The 22,557-nt window shown below is 43.5% G+C and overlaps 1 protein-coding gene across 1 annotated transcript in view; it reads right to left on the minus strand.

Moving 5' to 3' along the window:
* GALNT16 (polypeptide N-acetylgalactosaminyltransferase 16) overlaps positions 1 to 22,557 on the minus strand; it is a 60,511-nt gene that overhangs the window by 22,513 nt on the left and 15,441 nt on the right. The window contains exons 2-6 of the mRNA XM_042864052.1: positions 10,235 to 10,410; positions 7,358 to 7,456; positions 3,309 to 3,376; positions 1,484 to 1,549; positions 814 to 935 (exon numbers count right to left, since the gene is read on the minus strand). Coding sequence (XP_042719986.1) covers positions 814 to 935; positions 1,484 to 1,549; positions 3,309 to 3,376; positions 7,358 to 7,456; positions 10,235 to 10,410 — 531 coding nt within the window. The remainder of the gene's footprint in view (positions 1 to 813; positions 936 to 1,483; positions 1,550 to 3,308; positions 3,377 to 7,357; positions 7,457 to 10,234; positions 10,411 to 22,557) is intronic.

Here is a 22,557-nt window from a genome sequence, read left to right on the forward strand (position 1 = left end):
TGGAAGCTTTTAAGTCATCATTCCTGAAGTTTTGCCTTCTTCCAATTTAAGCCAGACATGGATACGAGTCAGCATAAGACTCAAACTCCTTTTTCTGGAGCCCATTACTCCACAGAATCCTGTATTTCAAAGCAGTGGAACAATCCCAGTCCCTTGCAAGCAGAGCTAAGTCTTCTGCAAGCAGGGCTAACGCTTCTCCCCTTACCCCTCCCATTTCTCTTTTAGCAGAGCCATGTTTTCCTCCAGCCCTACAGTGCAACCAGGGTGACAGTCCAGATTCACACCAATCCTTTCTGAACTAAACCAGCAAAGGTACATCCCCACATGCACAGGCAGCTCTTCTGTGCTGGGAAGCTGCCTACATGCAGGTGGTTTGTGTTGGCAGCTCAGCAGGAGCATTAGTGGAAGGAAAGTTTTGGCAGTGACAAGACAGAGGGGGAGGTCCAGCAACAAGGGAGACAGCAGCCATGGAAAAAGTTGCCCAGCGCGTGCTGAGGTCACTATCCTATGTACAGGCAAAAAAGAAGCACAACACTGCAGGACAGCTGAGGTACAAGTTGGTGGTTCAATTATTCACCATTGCATCTCATCACTCAGCATCTGCTGCCCTGCTATGTTGGCAGCAGAATGCAAGAAGTCCATCAGGGATCTGCTGCCCATCTAGCTCAGGCTGTACGTCCATCTGCCTGAGAAAGGCTACTTGAGAAGGCTCTGTCCTTGCTGGCACTGCTCAAGGCACCTTGAAAGCATGGGATTCATCAGTCCCAGACACACTAGCCCTCGTCCAGCTCAGAGAGGGGAGATGGTGCTCACCTCTTTCACTCTCTGAAGCATGGGCTGCAGCCACTCACTGTTGACTTCACAGTGACTGTCTAAGAAGGTGAGGATGTCAGCAGTGGCCATTTCAGCTCCTCGCACCCGAGAACGAATCAGCCCTGCAAGGGGGAAAGGATGCAGAAGAAGAGAAGAAAGGTTAGAAAGGTAAACAGCTGAGCAACTTGCAAAAACTAAAGTACTTCTTGTAAATGTTACATGAGAAGACCAGGCACTTCTCCAATACAACACCTCTGTCAGGAGCAGAAAGCAGCTTTGGCAGGGCATCCCCTGGGGCAACATCAGATCTGAGCCCTCCCAACACACAAGGAATTATCTCACATGCCACTTCTGTTCATGCCACTGAACCCTCACCTGGTTCCTGCCTTGATGACAGTTCCTTGATGACAGTGGGAGCTATTGGGAATAGGTGAACGGTTGGACTGGATGATCTTTTAAGTCTTTTCTAACCTTGGTGATTCTATGATTCCCTTCCCACAGGGTTTCTCTATTCTCTGTTCACAGAGCCTCCAACATTAGGACACCAAGCCCTTATACTGATAAAAACAAACCATAATGGTAAGAAACAACATGCACACAGCTGGCAAGCAAACAGGGCCACATGGGCAAATCCAGCAAATCTTTGTACCTGCAAAGCTTCCACACTCACCTTCTCGACGGATGTTTCGTAGACACTTGACCTTGGGGATCTTGGTAAGGAGCTGACAGTCCTCAGCTTAAGGAAGGCAAAAAACATTTGGTACATACACATGAATTATTTGGCTCCAGTAGAGAGCTCCAACTAACTGTTCTCTTGTATCTCCATGGGAGGGGAATTTCTGCTTTCACTTAATATCAGCCTGATGGCCACAGTCCTCCTGTTTGAAGGGTACACAGAAGACACTGCTTGCCCACTGCCCGCCTCAGACAGCTGAGCCTGTGCCTCCTGACACTCTGTTAATCCAGGCCTCCATTCTCCTGCACTTCTCACTTCATAAGAATAATGGGGCATGTGCTGGTAACATGACACTGAGTGGATGGCTTTGATGAAACATAGAGACTACAGGGAGCCAGAGCTGCAAACTGCAGAAGTTCCAAGTAAAAGAGAATCCTGTCATATAAAATGGTTTCATCCATTTTCTTTGCCCTCAGCGGCTCATTTGGGCATTTCCCAACATTTGTTCTTAGGGTGGTTTCTGCTTGATTTTATTTAATAAAAGCCACGGAGAGTAGATCTGCTTCCCTGGAGGCACCATTACACTAACACACAGATGTCTAACTAAGGGCTTTGCTGGCAGCTTGCCAGGAGTTTGTGCCATCCCTCATTTCCTTTGCTCAGGGAACACAATGGAGAGCAACAGCTACCGGGTCCAGCCCAGCCATATGAAGGAGCACCACATCATGCAGGATGCCACAGGCTAGGCTGCCTACAGACCTCCTCTACTCCCATCCACAGAAGCAACACTTTGTAGCACACGCTATTTTCCCTTGCTCCACTATAATATCCCATTCCTCCATATATTCCATGTTCCTCTTTATGTCTCACATCCTCTCTTTCCCACTGCCATCCTTCCACGGATGTCGTGCTCCAGGGAGAACATGAAGGCCATCAGCCAAATTGCATCTCCTGGCATGGTCCTGCAAGAGCATTTCTGCTCTCAAAGGTACATGCATGCAATCTAAAATACTGCTCTTGTATGGGCACTTTGGCAGCTGCTGCACTATCCAAGTGAAGTGGCAGGTGTTCTTAATTAAAACCTACCGAGATTTTGCTGGACATCTGCTACAAGGGAAAGCATCACTCAGCTTGGCTAAGCCACAATTTCAAGTACATACAAGAATCCATATCAAGTTACTTACTCTGTAGGAGTGAAACTTATCACTACTTGCAAGAATCGATGGATTCTTTATCTTTGCAGAAACTGAGGCAGATGTTAAAACTAAGCGTCAGTCCTCAAGCAGGTACTAAAGTGGTGAACTAAAGTTCAGAGGCCTCAGTAGAGTAGTTGTAGAACCACCGATATCTGTTTGCCAGCAAGAAAAATAAGAACTACCATAGGATGGGGCTTTGCAAAAATTCTTCTACCTAAGAGCCTAAATGGCAGCTTGTAGCTGAAGCCTGTGCAGTACTGGCACCAGAGATCCAGTTTGTGTTGATCTGGAACACTTCGGCCACTGACACTGGAATTTTCAGGTGCTGAATGTGAGACAGTTAGGACTCAGAAACACCCAGTTTCAATAGTTGGGTGCAGCTCAGTCCTTATCCAGACATGACTCTGAAGCCCTCACAGGTTTTAATACCTAATTTCACCATCCACCTCTGCCATGGCCTCTACCATGCATGTAAACTACACACACAAATACCACCTCCCTTTTCCTTCTCCCTTGCAAAGAGACATGACGGAATCTCTGTGAAAGAAGGGAATAAACAAAGCAACCAAAAAGGAGAACAGAAGGAGAAAGAACAAATGAAAGGGAAATAGGTCCATACTTACGATCTGAGCTGAAGTCATCTACCAAAATAATTTCCTGGATGAGGTTGGGAGGGGTCCGGTTCAGGACGCTGCAGGGATCCAGAGAAGAAAAAGACAGTCTTTGCGAGTTGCCATAATAATGTTAATGGTAATACTGACACAAATCTGCTGTGCCGTGCATTACAGCAGGAATACCAAACTCAGTAATGTGGAAAGAGGTAACACAGCTCTTTGTATGAGGGTCCATTGGAAGCTGAACTGCAAGCAGAAACATCCCAGAAAGCAACAGCATCTCAAACCTGAGAAGGACCCCATAGCTAGAAAGGTGGTTGTAGGGTCTGCCTGGAAGCACCTAGGAAAGGATGCTGAAGCATGCTCTCTACCTCCTAAAAGACAAAGAGGAGAGAGCATTAACAGCCCTGCAGCAACCAGGAAGCTGTTCCTGTCCACCAGATTTCAGACAAAGCTCATCACTGCTGGGAAGTAAAAAGAGAGCTGTTACTTTTCCCAGCTAGGAGTGCTCTCAGTCTTTTCTTAATGATTCTCTTTTTGGGAAGAAACCAATTCTCTTTTATGGCAATGTTTTGGACTTGTTTTGGTTTGGGTTTTTTATTCCCTTCTTTCAATTGTTATTTATCTTTCTTTCAAGCCATGTTGCTGAGAATACAGACCTTCCCTTGGGCTGGGATTCACTGTGGCCTGCAATAGGCTTGTGTTTACAAAATGCAGGCTTTCACATACAAGGAAAGAGAATAAGAGTTCACACTCCTCACAGAGATCAATACAGTCTAGTACTTTAGACTTACAGCATCTTCATTTTGAACTCCTCGTTCCTCTCATTTGTTTTAAAATAATTGAATTAATTTTCCATAAACTTCAAGCTCCTCCTCTGGCTTTACTAGAGCTACACAGCATATTCCCTCTTTAAGCCTCCTTCCGCAAATGCACAGGCAGGTCCTTATTGCCTTCAGTAAGATGGCTCATATACTGAACATTGCTCACACTTGAGCACACCAGTGAAGAGGACAGTTCTGCAAACTTCAGCCTTAAAAAAAAAAAATAAAAATCAGAGACAATCTCTGTCCTCCTGGTTCTAGCATTTTAGTGGTGCTTACTCTTCTGATTTCAAGCAATTTTAGAGAAAGCGTTGCTTAAATATTTTGGGTTATCTTATTTTGTTCAATTCGTTTTGTTTTCTGTTTATTTTGCTTCCTCTTTGTTTTGGTTTCTTTTACACAGGAAACACAACAGCAGCAACGCCATACTCCCAAGCATAGACTACTAAGGCTAAAGAGAAAGAAATTACTGTATGGTAATTAGCACCACCAATGGCTTTGCACACAGAGCCCAAATTTCCTTAGTTTTCCACTGTCCCACAGTGCAAAATCATTCCTGCTCTGCTGCTCTGTATCACATCCTACTCCATTTCAGATTTATACTGCTTCATATACCTCAAGAGTATTTGTATTTTGAATTTACACATCCCAAGATGACAGACATTGCATTTTTCAAAGCTGAATCTCATTTGCTGCTCTTGGCTCATACTCCTCTGGATACTTCAGAACTGCATAATGGGGTGGAAGGTGGGGCTATGTTCCTTCTCGCATTTATGATTGCCCCTTCCCCCAGAATAGCTATTATCTGCATATTTTACAGACAAAGTTGCCTTGCACTGAAATTCTTGTTCACACAGACTTAACACAAAACATTAACAGTCCTGACTGGCCACATCCTGCAGCATAACTGCTGTAAAATGGTATTCTACACATTCTCTTGCTACCCTATTAGCAATACTCGCATTTTCTCCACAAGTTTCAGGTCTTCCAACTCAACAGAACTGGAGAAAAGGCAATACACTTTGTTCTCTCTTCCTCAGTTGTTCACTCTGTCCCCCAGCAGAGAGGAAATATTCTTGAGGAGTTCACTACTTATTGTTCAATGCCTAGTTCAGCTCTCAGCTCTGCAATAATTTGCTGTGGATCCTCGGAAAAGGTACTTAATCTTCTTTGTACTTTGTCTTGCCTGTCTTTTTAACAAGGAACACAGCAGTCTACTATTTCACTTCAGAGAGGTGAACAGACTGGCACAACGATTACTCTTAGGCACAGAATGTATTACTAGGCTTTCAAAATCCCAGTGCTAATCCTTCTTCTACAGCAGAAACAGAGACTATTCCCCTCATCTCAAGGATACCTTACCCTCCTTATTCTTCTCTCACAACTTTCTTTTTTCAATGTCAGTGCCCTTACTTTGTCCCATGACACCATTTCAATATTGCCAATATTCTACTAATATTCTAGCTGCTCTACGCTGCTGATTTGTCCCTCTCCCATCAGTCCAGATACCTTTTTTTTTTTTTTTCTTCTTTTTTCTTATCTGAAATTATCTCCTCTGTTTATGGTTATCAAGCCTTCTCTGGTTTAAAAGTGAAGGCTCCTAGCCAATGTCTGGCTGTGTGCCACTGAAAATACTGTAGAACCCAAGAATTCATCCTTTGGGACCACTCACCACACAGGGATAAATCCGGAACACTTCTGACATTTGATGTTGCAGAGTCACTGTCCTTGGAGATACTCAAAACAAACTGGACATAGACCTCAGCAACCTATTCGAGCTGATCCTGCTTTGAGCAAGTCTGGCATTATGCACTGGCAACATTCATCTGGTCCTTAGTACATATAACCCACAGAGGATCTGGATATCAATTCCTATCTTTACAGTTACTTCTGTTTTGAATGTCATCTTCTCTACATTTTATCATCATAGCATCTTCTATTTGATTGGCTGCACTGAGATTTTCTTAAGGATCACACTACCACAGTTTCTGAGCACCTAACGATTTATTGTTTGACCTATGATATAATCAGCAGAAATCTCCTGCTGTTGTCCTACTAGCAGCACTGTAGTTCCAAACAAATCTACTCATTTTCTGAACAGTGGCTGTGTAGGGTTAATTTTATGGTTTAAATGAAAAGAGAATGATAAGAAAAGGCAAAAATGTGTTAATACAATATATACAGGAATCTGAAAATACAGCAGCACCAAACCCGGCAGACTGAAACGCAGCCTTCTAACCATGAGGCCAACTTGGGAAAGCCTGTTATTTATTCACAACGTACATTTCTCTAAGCCCACAGGACCTGACAGGAGAAGTGATGATGATGAATAATACATTCCTGTTAGTGAAACCATGAATTCAACCTTCTACCTGAACAATTCAATCTCCTTTCAGCCTTCACAAGCTGTTCCTGGACTTGCTTGCAGGCTTCAGAGACCATGTGAACAAAGGCTTGATAACTCCGAGGGCAAAGGGCATTTTTTTTTTTTTTTTAATGTAGAAAGGAAAAGAACCTCCCCAGATTCTACAGGGATGATGAGGAGGGGAAAGTGCAGCACTGCTTTGTGGTACAGATAATTGCACGCTTTCTTCTGCTTGGGGACAAGACTCTATGTCGCTCTTTACCTGATAGATTTGGCTACTGCTGATACTCAGACATTAGGAGGTACTGGCACAAGATAGCAGGTGTCCTGTACGTACAACAAGGTCTGTGTGAAAAGCCCCAGGGAAGACCTGGTGGGCCATTAGGTTCAGGTGTTTCTTTTAATCAGCTTTCTGCTTGAAAGACTGCTCACCCTGTTCTCAGCAGGATAGCCCCACCTCCTGAAACATGTACCCTAGCGGGAGACTGGCTGCCTATTTCTGTTAAAATACACCCTCCCAGGCCCATCCCCTCAGCTACATCTGGAAGCCCACATTTTCGCCCTCTGGTCCCACAATCTTCCAAATCAAGATCATACTGACCATTCCCCATCTGCAGAGGCAGGTCCAGCAGCCCTTTTCCTGCTGCTAATGATCCCATCACAAGAACTATGCGGTAGCTACCTGCAGACACTTTGAAGAAACACCCACATCACCAATCCCCAGCCCAGACCCATCTTCGTGGGCCACGTCTAGGACAGATCACTAAGCATACAGGGGAGGTCCACCCACCTTGCTTGTATAACCACTGGAAAATGTCTACTCCTGCAACAGTGTCCCCCCAGAGCCCAGCCCCTCTTGCTGAACTCACCTCCTCACCGTGCGGAGCAGTGCAGAGCGGGCCTCATTGTGGAAGGTGATGATGAGGCTGGTAGCTGGCAGGTCTGCATCATAGTGTACAGAGGTGCACCTGCAACACAGAAGAGAAACATGAGCCAAACGCTTTCCACCAGCTGGGGCAACACATTTACAACTTCCTGAGGAGAAGAGAACATACATGCTAAAAACAGAAACAGCGCAGCAGAGCTGCAGCAAGGAAAGCCTCAGCAGCCCCTGTACTAAGGACAGCAGGCTGTGCCTGCCAAAAGGCAAAAGCTTTGAGGTTCTGGTACCAAACTCATAATGCTGCATGCATTATGGATGAGAATGCATGACTTCCCTGGGGAACAAATGCTCAACACTGTGGATTCTAGCCCATGAATTTGCCTGTGTTTCATGTACTCCAGTTCCTTCATGCATAGGATGTGCACATGCTAAGGATGCATAAAGCTGGTAGATCCAGGCATCAGTTCAAGCTTTTCGGGCCTACTGAGGTTCCTCAGCTTTTCTTCTGAACATTAATATCTCAGATAGCAACAGAAAATAATTCTTCCCTTCTTCCCATTTCACTTAGTAATATTATGTATACTCATCCATATACTCAGAATGAAGAATCAGCTTGCGCCAAGGCTGATTATACCCTGTGGACAACAAGCATTTTGGAGAACAACTCATGGCTATGAATCTTGGATCCAGTTCTGGCAGTGCTAGAAATGGCAGATTTGGACTGATGTGCTCCTGTGGAATTGTGGCTCACTTTTATTTTTAACTACTCCAGGCCATGCTTAGACTAAATACATCACTGGACAGAATAAGATTTATTTCTTACAGCCACTTGTTGTACTTCTACATTTACTTACCATTCTTCTATGGCTATTATTGGACTGTAACTATTTTTATCATCATGCTCAATTCTGCTAGTTTAAAACTATTCTAATCTATTGTTATTTTTCATTGTAACAAATTGCATTTGTTAAGGGTACAATGACTTCTTCCATCAATTTTCAAGCATACAAGGAAACCTTCATAAAAAGCTTAGGACCAGACATATCACATTTATTATTGTTTCAAAATGACTCCATGGTTTAATGAATGTAAAATGCATGAAGTCACCAGCAAGTAGAAAAACAAGATATTGGTGTGCACATTATTTGAGACAGACTTTCCAAGTTCTCAGCATTATTAGAGCATCACAGGGGACAAATATGAAGTTTGTGCTTGTAAGCTGGGTCTGCTTTTGCTTTGGATCAAAAACCAGCTAGCTACATCCTCAGTTAGAATTAGCTTGAAGGAGGTAGACTCAAATATGCCCTATCTGAGCTTTGGTGCCTAAGGAAAAATACAGTAGTGACCAATTCACCCCTGACTCCTTGAACTGAGCCAGAGCCATTTGTGACAGAAGGAAGGGCTTTCTCAAACTACATCTAACTTGTACCAGCAGAAATAAGTCCTTATGTTAAGCTGTCATCACAGCAACCACTCCAATATTGCTACATGACACGGTACTCAAAAGCAACATCTCACTCTCAAACCAACCCCCCTGCAAATAGTAGGAACACGATAGCAGATCTATCTGCCTTGATTATATGCTGCTTAAGGCGTCCCCATTGCTATAGGGAATCCCTGCAAAGCTGAGGCCTGAAGTAGCTATACATTTCCAGAGAACAGTATATATATATGTCTTTAGACTGAAGCACACAAGTAGGGTTTCTCACAAAAAGTATCCTCTGCATGCTACTACAGATCACAGATCAAAATAAATAATTTATCTTTGAAGGGTACTGGTTTAGGCCAGAACATGACAGCAGATTAACAGCAAACAGCAATTCTGCATGGCAGGGGGACTGCCAGTAACAGAGGACATGCACCACTGCCTCTGAGTCACCAGCAAGCCAATCCTGAATACTACACTGGGGAACAGAAGCACAAGACTTTCATCTAACCAAGGTCCCAGCCGCTTCCATTCACTAAGCACCCTGAGGGCTGTCAGTGCTGGCAGGCTCGCAGAGCTCCACATCTCCTGACACCCCTTTTGCAGTTTCAATCAAGTTAGATGCCTGGTTTCCTCTTCCCAGAAGTTAAGAGGCGTTGCTTTGCAACACTACATCTAAGTTTTCAAACAGACACCAGTGCTTCTGACATGGTTACTTTGCTCCTATTTTTTCTTCTTTGAAGTAGGCTGCTTTGCAGTATTCTATTACTATCAAACCTATCATCTTCAAGGTAGTGTTATCCTTCTGTACTACAGAAAGAACAAAATAATTACCTGAGCTCATTTACAGATTAGCTTAGTCAGCAAAATAAATTCACTCCAGTGAAACAAGGACAGAACAAGGAGCACTCTGCAAGCCATGAAGTATTCACTGTCTGAACATGAAAAGCTCATTATTTTCATCCCCACCTCAGCAGAGTTCATCCAAACCGTAACACTCAGAACACACTAAACGAGATTTAGACAGCCAGTTCATAGCGGGTGAGCAACGCCAAAGTAAAGCAATGCTACAACAGCTGAGTACCTTGCAGATAGGACAGAGGCTCACTGAGTGTGGGGGATTTTATGCAAAAAACAGCTTCCGGTCAAGCAATTTAAGCTGCAATAGAGGGGCTGTTCTGAAACTCAAATGCTGAAGTAATAGGATTGGTGTTTAGACCTGGGAGAAGATATGCTAGAAAAGCAACAAACTAGGACTGAATTAGCCAGGGGTCTCCCATGCATTTGAGACCTTTCCAGATTAACCATGAAACAAAGTGACAGACCTTAGAGAAGAAAAGCTAAAACCATCTTCTGTTAACAGGGCAGAACACAGGAAGTCTCTGGACTCCCCACAGCAAGCAGCAGCCATGGCTTGGAGCAAGGGCTGCACAGTACCTGTAGTGCCTGGTGTCCCGTATGGGCCGGTCACTGCTGAGTTTGTCACTCTCTAGCTGATTAAAAGCATGCTGGCGGTAGGGGTCTTCTCCAGCCTTCAGCAGCTTTGAGGACAGATAAGCTTTCTCATCAAAAGCCCTCCTGCTGTTCTTCTCTCCCTGGGGAGCCCTTGTCACCTAGAAAAGAGATAAGCATCAGGGAGAGCAGCTGATTGATGTTTCAACACTGGTAACACATTCAGATGTATACACTAAGGGAAGGGAGGTCATTTGTGACACATCTGGAAGCAGCTATGGTATGGAGAAAGGCAGGACAGGCAAGAGCTTGCAAAAGAAAGGAAGAAACCTTATGGATGTAATGTTACAATTGCCTTCTCCAAGGAAAATTGCAGGCCTTGCTATCCTTGCAGACTTGAGTAGCTCGGGTTGAAAGCTGCTTTTCTGATAGCCCAGGCAGAGCCAAATTCTCTGCAGCACTTGTTACACAGAACATGTGAGACTGTAGGCATTTGGAAGCTCTTGCAGACAGCACAGGTTTGAGAGCAGCTCCAGCCAACGCGGCTAAAACAGTATTTCGAGGAAAAACATTTTCAGCTTTTCGTCAATCACTACTGCATACAAACACTGTCACAGCTGATTCAGCAGGTTCCCCACTGTGCCTCACCACCCAGTTTCACAGAACTCCAAAATAAAACTGAAAACTGCATACGACCATCCCCAGTCCTACACACAAGCTAAAACAACTGGGTTATCCCCTCTCCGCTCTCTAAAGGCTTCTTAACTTTCCCTTCTTGGGTCATTGAGTCCACGCAATACCAGCACTTGAGGACAATTCACTACAGCCACTGGTAGGGAAACTGGGATAATACACACAGCAAAAAAGTTGTTTAACAAACTGCCTATGGTAGCAGTTTGAAAGATGAAATCATGAAGAAGCCATAAAATGCCTCCAGCCTTATACGACGGTATGCTGGATCTCCCTAAAACTGCTGGAAGAGGCAGATTCTGGCATATCTGCAACTCATAGAGAGTGGCAAAAAAAATCTCCAGATCTCAAGATCCCTGTATAATCAATGAATATTAAGATGCTATAATTACAAAATAAACAAGAGAGTTAGGCAAAGCAGATTATGATAACAAAAAGAGAACAGATAGAAAGCTTACCCATATCCTAGGCTCACTTACAAAACTCCAGCAGAGCAGGTCTCCAGAAGAGATCCTTCCCCACTGGCAGTCAGCTCTTAAATAGGTCTAGGAGAAGTGGAGCCAGGCTCCATCCCTTCCTGCAGCACAGGTGAATTGCCTTCAGCTGTGCTCCTCTGGCTGACTCATTGCTCACCTCAGGTGATCAATCAGAGGTTCAGGCCGTGACTCAGCAGTTCCTATACAATCCCCCTATTTAAAACAGTTTGGATATCCTCTAATATTAGATTTGATCATCTTCCTCTGCTACATAACTACTTTTAAGACTGTTAGAGGGCAAGAGACCATGGGCTGGTCATCAATGTCAGGCAGCAGTTCACTTAATCCATCTTAATAGGGTTGGTGACAACTCAAGAGACACCGCACATGGCAAATTCCCAAAGCAGCAGAGTGTTTTGAGGTAAAAATGTCTCTGCACTCATCTCTGAAGGCTGTTCTGCAGTTCAGACAACCCTAAGAGACATGGACAGTGGAATAAGATGACAGTAAATGCAATTCAGTGTAGGCAAATGCAAGGTAATGCACATTAGAAGAAACAAATTCAACTACTTGTGCACACTGATGAACTGCAAACTGACCGTGACCACTCGTGTTACAGATCTGAGAAATTCCATGGACAGCTGAGCAAAACCTCAGCAGTCAGTCAGCAGAGGTGGAAGATAGGACAACAAGAGCAGACTAAGGACAGGATGGAGAAAACAAATTATCATGAATGCTGTTATACAAAAAATCAGTGACAGCTTAGCACTTGTGGCCAGAGCACAGATTTTTGTCAAGCCAGACTCTGGAAATAAATTATTAGGGGATGAAGAGAAGCTAAAGGTTAAGATTATTCGGTTTGGAGAGAAGATGAATAAAGTGAGGGGGAAAAAATGATAGAAGTCCTATAAAATTATGCCTACTATACCCGAGGTCAACTTGATGCTCAGATTTCCCATTCTTATCATAAAAGAATAAAGAAAATGTCTTGGCACAGGAAATAAAGCTGCATTACTTTCAGTACCAAGCAACATACTCAGTCACTGCACAATCAAGCTGCTGAATATAGATTTACTCTGGTTTTGGTTCAGGCATGCTTTAGCAGACAACCGTCTCTTCCACTGTTGCAGGCACCTCACTGGGGGTGCTGGCCCGTGCCTCTTGGACTCTTCCTTCAGGTTTTATCTTCAGCACAAGCAGGAAGATTGGCTCCTTTAAAAGCTGAAATTTATGCTATAAGTTATGTCAAACAAAGCTTCCAATTCTACTTCCCAACCTAGTAAACAACACTGATGTGAAGCAAAAGCCAAGCTAACCGTGCTCCTTTAAATATTTTTGCAGTCACTCACTGGACCTTACTACTTATCTCTGTCACCCCTGGCCCTGGAAAAGCAACAGCTGGGTTTGGTTTCTATTGCCACGAATGTCGCACAAAATGCTGGCACAGCTGCAAGCCATTTTGTCACAGCACTGGGAGGGCTCCCCAGGCACCTCCCTTGGGCATAGGCCATGGCCATACTGTGCTATCGGCCCATGGGTGGCACAAGCAGGTCCATCGGTGCCCTTAGGGCAATGACACATTGACACTTGAACTATTACAGGTAATTCATCTAGCTAGCATAGTTCTGACATTACTTCTTCCTAAATTTGATGTGTGAGTGCTAGGGTGCTGGGAACCAGGTGTTGGTTAAGAAAACCTCCCGTCTTTATTTTGACTGGTACCTCTTCATACTGTCCTTAAACAGGAAAGAAGGGACATTTAGGGGATAATAACTTGAACAGCTTAGCTTCAGTGCTGAGAAAGACACCGCAACAAGTAATCAAACAGCTGATCCGCAGGCACCAAGAAGATAAAAGGGTGACAAATAGCAGCAGACTGAGATTTGGCAGGACCACATCATGTCAGACCAATTTTATTTTCTCCTGAAATGGAGTAATCAGTCTTATGAGTGTGAATAAGCAGTGGATATGACGTATCGTGACTTTGGTAAGGATTTTTATATGGTCCTATAAGATAACATTAGCAAGCTAGAGAAATAGCAGCCTTGATGGAATTGCCAGCTATTCATTGCCAGAGCAGGGGAGCAATGGTGTGCACAGGTATCAGGGGTTTGTTCATAACTGGCTTGGGTCAAAGAACCAAATAGGTTTATCAAACCCAAGGAAAATCCAGCAAAAACATCAGACACACTGGGGAGCCAGATTAGAACTGAAAATTATCTCAGCTTATGTTTGTCTGAAAACAATACATAAAATTCAATAAAGGCAAACCTCTACAGTTCAGCGGGACAAAACACAGAGGAAATAAGAGGAAGTAAGAGTTCTTCAGAAATTACAACTCATTATGCAGAATACAAAAACAAAGTTTAATGAGGAGAGGACAGCAAACACTGCCCTGGAGTTGAGTCCAGACAGTTACAAAACAGCCTAGCAAAGTGAATATAAAGCATATCACTAGAGGACTGACTTGCTTTCCTTCCCTAGAATATACACGCTTGACTGCAGAACATTTATCACTACTAATTCAAAACTCACTTAACAGGAACAGCACAGGTTCTCCATGAAATAGTAGACAGCCCTTCACAAATTCCTATGAGGTGGGCAGACTGACATCAACTCCCCTGCTTTCTCTCCCTTCGCATTAACTTCTCTCACTTCAGGAAAAAGTTGATGTAATCATACACGAGCTTTAGGTATGTTAAAGGCACGCTATGTACAGCTGAGTGCTAACTCAAGGCTTTTACAAAATCAATGGGACAGCTCATTGCCACAAGCTATACGGCTACACACCCCAGATCCCCATGCGTGAGGCTGAAACTACAAATGGGAGTCACAGGAGCAGGAGTGCCCAGTTCCTTCTGACACTGTGTGACAGACCAAAAAAAAAATATCACTACATTAATGCAGAAGATTAACAGGCACTGGAAAACTGAGTGTCTAGACTAGGGATTAGCAAAGTAGCTTGCACAAACCAAGGTTTGACCCAAACACCGCTGTGACCTCCAACACAACTCACATACCAACATTTCAGGAAACAGTGTAAACATTCTAGTCTCATTTCAGTGCTTCTCTTTCGCACATACACTTTTTTCTGTCAGTGACAGAATGGACTTAGTTGCTCTCCTGATGTTGAAAGCACATCGTTATTTGTGTTTTGAGACGGTTGAAGGGACCAGCAACTGTTAAAGCAGTGAAATTAATACCATAAGCAGGGTATTAAGGGAAAGGAATTAATGCCATGCATGTCTGTGACAATTTGAGGACTTAATTTCTCAACTAGCATAGTGATACACGTGTAGGCCTGTAAGTCCTAAGACAGCAAGACATTCACCCATGTATATTGTTGTTATCTGCCTCTGGATACAAACACACCAATTCCAACACTGAGAAAATAGCCACTAAAACTAGAGCAATTTGGGAGCTCAGGGTCCCAAGATTATTATTTTTTTAATTTTTATTATTATTTTGCAACAGTAGGGTTTGCCAAATTCAAAAAGGATAACCATATTCCACGGGCCAAGAGGAATCATTACTCATCCAGAGTAAGGTCTGCAAACCTCTCAAAAGTCACTATAATTCATCATTTTACAGTTACTCTGAAGTTAGCCTAACAGCAGTATTATACAACAGGATGTGTACTTTGCAGCTTACACATCTTTCTGGGATTATTTAGTCTAGAGAACAAAAGGCCCCAGGGAGAAATCATAGCAGCTTTCCAGCATTTAAAGGAGACCTGCAGAAAAGATGGGAGATGCTCTTTATCAGGGAGCATAGTGACAGGACAAGGGGTAATGCCTTTAAACTAAAAGAGGGTACAAGTCAGATTAGATATTCAGAAGATATTGTGAGGCTTTGGCACAGCTGCCCAGAAAAGCTGAGGATGCCCCATCCCTGAAAGCATTCAAGACCAGGTTGGATGGAGATCTGGGCAACCTGATCCAGAGGAAGGTGTCCCTGCCCATGGCACAGTGTTGTACCTAAATGGGCTTTAGGGTGATCTATCACACAGCCTACACCTCCCTTCCACCATCCTTTCAGGCCGAAACCCCTTCAGCAGAAGTGTTCCCCTCTGAACTGGTTCAGTGCTAGCTTCTACTCTTAGGATTTAGTTACCAGCTGGCTGGCTGAGCGCATCACCTCCACTCAGAGCAAGTCACCTCTGTAAACCACTGTGGAGCCACTGGTATCTACAACTAAGATTTTCCTGAATGAACTCACTCCTCTAGCTCCGTACTCAGCTCCCGTGACCTGACGCTAATCCTCAGAGCAGACAGGACAGCACAGCACTGCTACCAGCAACCAGGCTGCTGAGGAGTGCAGCAGCACTTGGAGATGCTACACATGGACTCTGAATGACACAGTGTTCAGAAAGCTGCAGCAGATCCCAAGAAATTCCCAGGAGATCTGGGAGTACTTGCCAGGGAGCAGGCTACTGTCGATGGGCTGAATCTACAAGATGTCTCAAATGTCAATTGCCAGAGGCAGCTGTTTCAGAGGGGGTGTTGCATTCCCTGAAGGGGTTTATGAATCCCAGCATTCACATGGCTGTTATGCCTCATGGAATAACTCATATACTTCCCCAAAAAATTGCACAGAATACGTAAAAAGGCTGTGCCTAGCAGCAGTATGGCCTATTTTATTCATGCCTTGTCTAACTGTGTAAAGCACTTTAAATGTGGTTTAGGAAGCACGCTCTTAACGTTTCATAACAGAAGTTCTGTAAGAGAAGTGACCACAATTAAATAGAACCATCCTCTTTTTTGTTTGTTTGTTTGCTTGAGAAGTACAAGTGCTGACAGAGGAGCAAAGAAATTGATTTGAATGTTTTGTTCGCATATTGCACAAACTGGAGCAACACAGTGGAAGAAGTAAAGCAATTTGAACTGATCAGCTCCCACACCAGAAAACTGGTCACGAGAGATTTTCTACTGGCATCAGCTCTGGACTATCTTGAGTCCTGCTACCTTTTCCAAACTATGCTGGAGGATTGGCGATGGGTCCACACCAGAACCTATTTTCATTGCCTACTCTAAAGAAGCTATGGCCAATAAGCTGCAGCTGCCAGCTCACAGGTGTTCTTCAGTACTGTGACAAACAGAGCTGTAGCCTCTTAGGACTCTAACCCAAGGGACAGTGTAAGTAAGAAGCATAGAAAGTCTGCTGAGGCTTCCTTTTCAGTGCTGCAATTTGCTCAAGATGCCTCTGCATCTCCCTATTGTTTTCCACTGCTCCCTGGTATTTATTCCTTTTGCACACACAGAGGCCCTTCTCTGCTCTACTCTTGTTTTAGCTCTGAGAAGTTCTGTCTCTGCTGTCATAGCCAGAAAGTGACAGGAGTCTATCCAGCATTTCTGACTTGTTTTTCTTTCCTTCCCTCAGCTTCACCAAACATTAAGCTGTTGACATGGAAAGCATCCTCAAGCATCTGGCTTGAACAGGTTGAAATCTGTAAGAGGCCAGAAAGGAGAAATAAATATTTTTGAGTGTTTGGTTTCCACAGTGACCTTCTCCCCACACCCATCACTTTCTGGACACCACTCTCATAGCTCCCTCCAAGAGAGGCACAAGATGGCACAGTGTTTTCCATGGCACTACCTTCAGTCTGGAAGTAGCGATCATCACATCCTCACACGGTGTCTGTCACAAGCAGCTGGATGTTCTAAGTTTCTGGTGTAAAGGATTTAGAAAGGGGATGATGCTGACCTGCAGGTCACAGCAATGGGTTGATAGACAAGGACTGACCGCTACATTTCAAACAGACTTGCCATGGTTCATCCTACCACAGTCTTTGCTTTCATGTCTAAGAACTGACAACCTTGCTTTTGAGGCAGCTACGTGACCTCTGCCTAATGATCCTATTAGACATCTTGTTAGTGACTCTGTAGAGGAACATTCTTATGATACTTTATTCTGACCTTGCACGTCCTTATCTTCAGGAGAGTGAAATGCTTCCAGAAAGAACACCTTGATCACTTTGCCTAGGTCCCAACAGGTATGCAAAGCAGCATAGGATAACACCTAGCTGACCACCAGAAGTAACGCAGCACACAAATAACAGCACTGAAGCAGACAGTCTACATTCATTTTGCAGACAGCAGCCAAAAGAGTGCAAGGTACATACTGCCATGCTGGTTATGAGCTCAGCATTGCACGTAAACAAATCATTTTCACATGCAGAGACTGGTCTCAGTATGACCTAAACTCACTCCATCCCCATGTAAATTAAGAGTCCACGCATAAATCACAACACCATGGCTTTACTTCTGGATACAGTCCACAGTTTGCATTTGCCCTGCCTGATGTATACTCACTGTAAAATGGAAACCTTAGAAGATGGAACTTATTTTACCCTCACATGACAAGTGCATGATACTGACAATTATGCTCTCCTGCTAACCAAGACAGATTTTTCCCTACATTTAATAGGAAGTGACCCTATAAAGCACATACATCTTTGACCCAGCTATGTAATTCTTGAACAGGTCTTGAAGAAGTTAGCATAGTCTGGATCCTGCAAAACCTTCTGGCCCAGCTAACCAGAAGCAAGAATATATCGCCCATAATTGGAGAGAGGGGAGTTGATGTCTTGGGGCATCCTTCGAGTTTTTTGTTTTTAGTGTTATGTAAAGCAACAGTGGAAGCCAAAAGCACTTCAAACAAAGATGCCTGAGGGCACTCCCTTCCAAAAAAGCTCTGAGGAAATAAAGCTGCTCAGAACCATGGAAATCCAGGCCCCAGATGACGTGAAGCAGTTGCCAGCGCCTACTTCTTCTCTGAGTTTGAAGCCTAATGCACACAGATGTCCATTATGCAAAACTTAAAAAATTATGCGACAATGTTTAGTTTTAATATATTTATGGCATTTACATGCATTGAATTTATATAAACACCCACATGTCCAGACACACATACATCTGGCTTAGTATTCACTTAATCTTCATCTCATTCCCTGGAGTAGAGCCATATTTTTCCCTATTTGGTTAATTCTATTGTAACACGAACACCACCGTATTAGCTGACAGAAATTCTTCACTCTTCTACATTTCTCTCTGGGAAAACAACAATATGAAGAAAACCCTGAAAAAGCGAGTGAGGGGAAAGTCTTCAAAATGACTAAGAACCAGCAGGAGAGGGGAGAGTGAGGTTTCTGAAGTTGTTTGTCCCAGAAAACAGCTCTTGTTGCCCAAATGCACCTATTTCCATCCATAAATATCTATGATAACATCTGGCATCAGGGAGAAGACAGACATGACAGCACACTATGAATACATAAAGGACTAGGCAGTTGATGCTGGCACCCCTACCAGAAAAACAGTACTGTCAGAGGTCCCAGTGGGTGACTGGGGATGGGTACTTCAGGGAATGAAGTTTCTCTACAGAAAATTAATGGCCACACAGATATGAAGCCATCTGCTTTCTGACATCTGTTCAGCATCCCCTCCTTAGCAAAAGCCATCTAGGTTTCTTGTTGTATACAGGAGTGCTGCTTTGCATTTCATATGTGCTTTGTAAAAAAAAGGTACTAGAGGTTGTTGCATTTGTTCTTCCCCAAAAGCATCCCTGTCTCTGTAGATATATAAACACCTTAAGAATGTCACGGTGTCCAAATAATTTTGAATGATTAAAACAAGAAGTAGCAGTGTTTTGTTATTTGTTTAAGTGTTAGATGTACTGAGGATACTTAGTACTTGAACTCATATTTATAGCACCTCACTTTATATCAAGACATATTTAATGCCCTCTTGGTTACCTGCTAGCACCTACAACATCAGTAAGTCAGTTCAAGTGGGTGTGGACCAGGTCTTCATTAAACGCTTTAGCCAAACAAATTGTTTCCCTATGCCCACTCCCCCATCTATGCTGTCTTCACAGACATGTGTGTGCCTCCTGTGCTGCTGCACTAATCTGTTCCCTCTGAACTCAAGTGACCTACTTGAGCCTTTTTCTCCCAGTGAACCACAGCTGTCTAAAGTGACAGATGCAGCCACTGATATTTTCACAGTGGAGAAAGCAAACTTCAGATCTGCTAAGCTGGCAATGAGGGGCAGTGCTGTGTTATTCCCCAAGCAAACAGAAGGCAGAAGTCAAGTGGCATGGAGAACAGGAGGCTGAGAGTAGGCAGTTGAAATGGTAATAAAAACTAACCTCCCCCAAATGAAGTCAGGATACTATATTTTTAAATCACTGCATACCTCAAGACAGAGGGGAAATGAAACTACAGTAGCCCCTAGCCTTCCACAGAGAACATACAGCACAGAATATGGACAACATTTAAGAAGATAGCCTACATTTACATACTATTTTTCTGAAAAGCTGTGAAGAAGTTTCCTCAACAGTAGCAAAGCCAAGGATTTAACTATAAAAAATAAATAAATAAACATCAGAAAGCTTCAACAATTAAGCAAACAATATTGCTTCCCCAAAACATCCTCGTCTCAACTCCTGCAGTTGCTGTGTGCTTCTTGCTAATGCAGACAGCAGTGAACTAATTACTTAAGAAATGAGCAGAAGTTAGTCAGCACTGCTCACCCAAAGCATTAAAAGATTTAATTATATTAAGCTTGGGGCTCATTTTCTTAACCTTCAAGATCATGATGAAAGAGCTTTTTGCTAAGGCTAGAGAAAGAAAGTTGAAGTACTTCTTTAATCATTCATCCTCAAGAGTCACAGCTTTAAAAATGGAAGATTAAGAATAAAATAGAGCGGCTTTGCAACTGGCCAGTATTCACACTCTGGAGAAGTGCTGCATCACGTACAACTGAGACAGGAAGACAAGGGGACACTTTGATACCCAGCCCCACAGCAGGAGACAGAAACTTCTCCTACCGCATTTCTGTTGGTGGATCTTGTTCATTCACAGTTCTGAACATTATCCAGTTCAGAATCAACTCTCTCCCCTCCCCGCTTTAAGCCAGCTCTGAAAGAGACCTTGTGATATACAGCTTCTGAGATAGCTGCAGTCTCGTGGGCTCAGCCAGCTGGAATCTGGCCTCATGGAGCAGCTCTCCTGGCTGGGGTACCGACCTGGTCCCGTAGGCTGGCCCTCAGCCCCATTCCATTCAATTAGAAACTGCATGGGGCTCATCTTCCCAGGAAATAACATGTGGGTAGGACACGACCTTGAGGAATTGAGTAATTTACCATAATGCTCCTCATATTAGCTTTTGAGCATCACACAGAAAGGCTCTTGGCAGGACCTGATGGTTGGGAGCTGGCCAAGCCCAATATTAAAATGCAACTTGTCCACAAACAAACAACACAACTGGTGTTTTACAGAGTCACCTGGTATAACATTGCATACCACTGTTGAATCCTGGACTGGTTTGTTAGGGAAGTTTACAAATGACCTTCAGCTCACAAGGCAAAGACTCGTATACTGCAGGTTCGAATGTAAGACCTGTCCTCAGGGACCCGTTCTAATGCTCTTTCTAAAGTGACAACGGATATGGTGCATATGTACCCATGATTTATTACAAAATTAGTCCTCCTGCACAAGGCAGTTCACTCAAATGCATTCCCTGCCATATATTCAGCTCTGTAGCATGCAATAGTCTTCTAATAATGGAAAAACTCATTCTCTGTCAGTGAAGATTTGAGAGTTTCAGGTCATTGACATTTTGTTTAGAAGCCAGAAGAAATCCGATTTAATTGATTGATTAATTTTTCAGTTACTGCATTACCCCAATTCCAGGGCTCAGCAATCAATCTGAGCTGACAAGACCTTCACAGCCATGCTCTGCTCCTGCTTGGGTCTCCATTTGCAAAAACTAATTTATCTCCCCAACAGCAAATTTAATCAAGGATGGTGAATACCAATGAAAAAATCATGCAGTGGGCTTGAATATGCCTGTCAAATATGAAAAAAACTGTGTTACACATCCAGGCCTCTGTCACTCTAGACTTCCATCACATTATGAATAGCAGTTTCCTCTGCAGCCTGCTTTTTAATCACTGTCAACCAGGAAAGAGTTGGGTATATAAGAGTTGAGCCTCAGAAGCAGGTACCATAAAAATACATCCATCTGAGTCTCAAAATACTCTGGACAGGTTATGACCAAGCTATAATTCATGGAAACCCACAGCTCCCCCATACACCAAGTCCCACAATCTCTCATACGGCCACTTGCCTCATTCTGCGGGTGCAAACTGCATCCAAAAAACCTCAGTGATTGCCATATGACCTGTGACGATCTTTAAAACCCATTACTGCATCAATTCCCATCCAATATAAACAGCTCTAATCTTGTTACTTTTGAATGTTTGTGGTCAGCAAAAACATAGCTACGCAGAAATCTTGGCCCACAGCTGTTTTTTTGGCTTGGCTAAATGATAGGTCTGATCAGGCAGATTTTGAGAGCTGGTATTTTTGTGTTCATTTATTAAAAAGTAAGCCTGACATTTTTCTCCGCTTACTCCACTAGGGAGTTTTTGCCTAAATGTCATTTGCAGCAGGTTCTCAGGAGGCCTGCAGTCAGGCGTTGCTTCCTCCACACAGCCAAGAGCATTCCTGAGAGCCTCTCCCTGCTATGGCTGTTGAGCTCCATTCACTTCTTTGGACAGTGTGATGCCCTAGCCACCCTTCATTGCCTAGAATCACAAGCAGGTGCATTTTTCACCACTCAAATTTATTTCACCAAGGAGATGCACAGTTCCAAAAAGCCACCAGCACTGTGACAGTTAGGGCATCTTGCCTAGGTTTTCAGCAGCCTTCCTAAATATGAAGGGAAAAGAAAAAGTATATACATATAATCCTATCATCCATTCCACGAAAATCACAGGGTTTCTTAAGAGGATGAGCTCTGCTTTCTCCTTGCCAGTTTTTCAGAAGGCAGCACAAAGCACAAATGTTTTGTTCACACTCATAAGAACACAGCACAAGATGTCATAAATTACCAATGAAATCCTGGTGACAAAATTCCCAGTCACATCAGCAGGACAGGATTTCAGCCACAATACTGTATGTAAACAGAGAGAAATGCACAGACACTCTACCAATCAAGGCATCAGTTTTCTGCTATGTTTGCCCTAGGAAGGGATTGCGTTCAGAAAAAATCCTAAATAATATGTTTTTAAATAGCCTTCATTACAGAGATGACATGTATAAATGTCTAGATGGAGACTGTGGAGGTAAGCTAAAGGATA

This window comes from Lagopus leucura, unplaced genomic scaffold (assembly GCF_019238085.1).
Source record: "Lagopus leucura isolate 7727_CA_CO unplaced genomic scaffold, USGS_WTPT01 Super-Scaffold_1, whole genome shotgun sequence".
NCBI classification, from domain to species: Eukaryota; Metazoa; Chordata; class Aves; order Galliformes; family Phasianidae; genus Lagopus; species Lagopus leucura.